The 4,741-nt window shown below is 26.6% G+C and overlaps 1 protein-coding gene across 1 annotated transcript in view; it reads right to left on the minus strand.

The window, feature by feature from the left end:
• Positions 1–943: 943 nt before the first annotated feature.
• Positions 944–4,741, minus strand: part of LOC106677411 (ankyrin repeat domain-containing protein 29) — a gene marked incomplete at its 5' end in the record, with an annotated part of 65,321 nt that continues 61,523 nt past the window's right edge. Inside the window, 2 exon segments of the mRNA XM_067045597.1 lie at positions 944–3,600; positions 4,413–4,508. Of these exon segments, the coding sequence (XP_066901698.1) occupies positions 3,409–3,600; positions 4,413–4,508 (288 nt within the window).

Raw genomic sequence — 4,741 nt, forward strand, 5'->3', positions numbered from 1 at the left:
AATTGAAAATAAGGCATCTAAAAGTAATCCTGAGATCTTACAGGATAAGGCCATGTATTTTAAGAAGACCTGCCAAAGAAGGATATTTTCTCACAATTGTTTCTCAAATTAATAAAGATCATTTAAGCCCTTGTACACTAATGTTATTGTTCATATTTGTATATTTCCAATGGCAATTTAGAGTAAATATTACTGGATGATAAATAGTCCTGTATTTAACTTAATAATTGTCCTCACACTGGTATATACAACCATCATTCAAATACACAGTCCAATCTTGATAATAAGGCAAATACAGGACTAACAGGTAGTCACATTATCAAATGTTATGGACAACTCATGATCCCATTTAATCCAAGTGCAACAGGTGGGGTATGGAATCCTTCCATAGTTATATTTATTTGTCTACATTTTGGTTTTCCAAACTCCTTTATTTTTTAGGCTGCATACATCATTTCTGTATAAATAAATAACTAAGTACAGTAATCAATGCATAATATGTTTAGTAGACAATATGTGTACCTTTTTTTTTATCTGAAAAATAAACAGACAATGTTATTGTGTTCGATGGACTCACCTGTCCCCAGAAAGCAAAAATTGGTACCTGGTATAGTTTGTTAAACAATTAAAATAATAATGATTAGAGTAATGCTAAAATAAATTGGTTTTCTTAATATTTATTTATAAAGAAAATATAAGGATCGTTTATTAATGGGTTAATCAACAAATATGTTGTGACTGGAAAGTAACCCCTTCCTTCAGCTTTCCTCAGTATGAGAGGTCAATGTTCTACGATCATGTCTCAAACTTGTTGGATTAACAATTTCTGACTAGTAAAATTGTAATCTAAAAGTTGATATTATTTTCCAAGTTGGAGAACATATGTTCAACAAATCAATCCCAATAAAATAGATACATGAAAAATGGAAGAAAAAAAAATACAAATTTTTAATTATTTATTGGTTTTTACATTCACTCAATTCAAAATATAAATTTATGAAATGCTAGATCAGTTGTTAATCAATGATACTTTTTACATAGATGGTAATAACAAACACTTTTGGTTCTGATCTTGTAAATTATGTTTTTAATTCCTTTCTGGCACAAAAGAACGTTATCGTAAATATATGCTAAAATTTAGATGTCTTATATTATTCTTTTATAATTATAATACTGAATTAACAGTTTCAACCTCCTGAGTTTTCATTAGCAGGAAGACATTGTAAAAAAAAAAAAAAAAAATCCAGCAATAAACATCTTTATGTTATATTTGATGCACTCATAAAAATTTTTAAGACGATTCAGGTACTGAAATTTAATCATTAGATGATTCAACGAATTTAGTGACAACCAACAAACAATATATTCAATATAATGTTTAAGTAACATAAGATCTAAAATTTAATATAGTGGTACATTTATACAACAAAAATTATTGAAACAGATTAACCTAAAAACAATTTAATAACTTCAAAATGTGTAATCGATATAGAAAACACATTAGTAAGGATAAATTACTATTTAGAGATTCAAAACAGAAACAAGAGGGAGATGAAGAGATTCCATAAGTATATTAAAAATATCCTTAATATTCTTTCAAAAAAAAAAAAAAATTATCTAAGGGTTTGAAAATGACAATCGATACATGCAATAACATAAGCAAAATGAATCAACCACAGCCATATTTCTCAACAGTATACCCAACTGAATAAAAATGGCACAACATGTTTTTAACAATATGTATTTTATTAAATACTTATAGCTAATAAGCAATAGTTTTTATTTTATTTTATATAAAATTGTATTCCGTTCATATGTTCTATCTATAATATGTTTCCATGTTTAAGCTGCAATAATATTTTATAGGCTACCATGAAAAAATTCTGTATTCATTATGAAGCTTTAAAATAAAACAGAGGAAACAATATCATATGTTGTTTGTTAAAAATAATTGGATAAAATTAATGCTTCTAAAAAAAAAGAAAGAAAATATATGAATGAAAACAAAAAAAAAAAAGTTTGACAAGATTTTTTTTAAAAATATATTTTGATATTAATAAGGGTCCTGAAAAATGAACCTTTTGATTATTTAAAATTATTAAATATAAACCATAATATAGGAATAAATTGTAATAATTAATTATTTCCTAAGATAACACCTAATATACTCAGTTTTGAGTAATAAAAAATCCAATGGGTTGCTAATATTGATTCAACACAAGACAATTTAAAACAAACGTGGCAGCTTTACCATTAGTTTAAATTAAATTAAAGAGTAATACTCGCTAAAATTAATATTAATTTCCCAGGTTTCTTCAATATAATAGTATTTACAATATATCGATCAAAAATAATAACAATAAAGAGGGAGGGTTATTAATTAATATCAAACTCATGTAAACCATGTTTCATATACCTCAACTAACTAGGAAATTTTAAATAAATTTAAAACTATAGGATAAAAGATATATTCATATACTGAATTGATATTTGATTAACTATTTAATGGTGACAGTTTCATTCCTTTTAGTATATTGGATTTAGTAATAAAATAAAATAAAAGAAATGGGGACACATGAAGATATTACAGTCCATTTACCCCTAGAGTGGCGGTGAAACAATTATGGGATAATAATGTAGAGCTTCTTTTTCATTTAAAAAAAAAATACATATTTTAAGTTTTTAAATAGTTAAAAATTACTCAATTAACAATAAAAAGATCTTTAAATTTAATTATTTCCAGTAATTCGATCGGAATATATGATACTATGAATGTTAGTTTGTCCTCTCGTCATCAGTTTATGTGGTGAGCTAAAAAATTGTTTCCAAAAGGCAAATCAAACATGCAAACGATATAATTAATTAATGTTGTTTTATGATGATAATTAGAAGTAACCTTATTTCAATAAATGTAATTTTTAAGAAAACAAACAAGTCAGATAAATTGAAGCAAATGCAAACCTTTTCATCATGACATGGGTACAGGTAAATTTAGAAACATGGTTCAATAAATGTATGAATTAGGAAGTCATCAGGGTGACTGTTTTAACAAATTATATTAAATTAAAATTTCAATAAAAATAGAACAATTAATACTAATTTATAAACAATGTGCGACCTATATCTTGTTCATCTTATCATCTATACTCAGCCTTTATAGTACAATGTGGCTTGACTTTGATTTGAAATAAATACATAAAATAATGTATCCAACATTTAACAACATATTAAATTCTAGAACTAAAATGAAAAACATTTTTAAAAACACATAAATACTACAGTCGATAAAAGGAGGCGATATCGAACTATCCCTCTGGTAAAATGTTAAAACATGGATCTCTGACCTATTCAACAATATAAACAAAAACATAACAATCAACATATTATTTGCAAGGAGCGGGATGCAGGTTACTTGCTCATGTAAAGCTGCCACTGCTGCAAGTAATGGATGACCTGTGGGTGATTGCCATTCTTAGCCAAATCAATTGGTGTCAAACCGTCTTGGTTCCGAAGCTTAGGGTCTGCTCCAGCTTTCATCAGCATCTTGACGACAGGCAAGTGGCCGAAGAGGCATGCAGCATGGAGAGCGCTTTCTCCATTCTAAATTTTCAGAGTATTAGTTAGTAATTTTCTTGGCAAAAAATTAAGAAAATAAAAGGATAAAATAGATGGAGAGTAGAAATATTTTTCAGAGAAATGAAATGTGATTTATAGATTTTTAAAATTAATGATTTAATATAATTAACTAATGTATCCCCTCACTAAAATTCAGTAATCCAGAAATCATTTAAATACAAATATTAATGATTTTTTAAAATTGTTCATCTCAGACAATTATGCATCGGTAGTAGTAGTATAGATTAAGAAGACATTTTTAGAACAAACAATATTGTAAACTCCAATAATGACAGTTTATATTTAAAACATTATTAGGGCAGTAACTTTTAAATACTTCAATAAATCAAAGAAAATTATTCCCTACTTTGATTCGTAAATATTGTATTACATTTCATTACCCATAGGACTGCCATATGATTAGAAGCTTTTAGCAATATTTTGTGAATAAATGATAATTTTATGAATAATGCTATATAATTAAGATCCTTAATATATCAAAATTGGCACATTTGGTTTTTTTAAGCTTCTGCTAGAACTAGTTTACCCACTCACTAATCCTACAAATTAATTGTCAATATATCATACCTTCTAGTTTGCTATATAATTGTGTTAGAACACTTGGCTATTGTGGGGGATTTAAATATTTATGAAGTACTAATTCTATTTTAATGAAGGGTAGGAAAAAAAAGCTATATAATTTCTCGAAATGGATTAAAAGATGAAATTAAGTACCCTATAACTAATAATAATCACTTAGACCATATTAATCATTACTACAAGCTGTAAGAACTTACTGGTAACAAACCAAGATTGGGTTTACACTTCAGTAACTCATTAACAACGTCTATATGCCCTTTGTGACAGGCTTTGAAAAGGGCTGTAGCTCCATTCTGTAACAGAGTTAACATAATTTTATTATAAATAAATTTAATTGTAAAAAGGTTAGTAATACATCAAATTGTTAAATATTATTTAATGACTAAAACACAGAATCAATGTTTTAAAAAAAAAAAAATAATAATAACACTATTATTAGGGGATATACTGACTGAGCACCCTAAGGAGGCCAAGTGACAAGAAAATTAATTACTAGATAATCTTTAATAAATATATGGTAAGTTAT

This window comes from Halyomorpha halys, unplaced genomic scaffold, assembly GCF_000696795.3.
Source record: "Halyomorpha halys isolate HHAL.00 unplaced genomic scaffold, Hhal_1.1 Scaffold98.1, whole genome shotgun sequence".
Classification (NCBI taxonomy): Eukaryota; Metazoa; Arthropoda; class Insecta; order Hemiptera; family Pentatomidae; genus Halyomorpha; species Halyomorpha halys.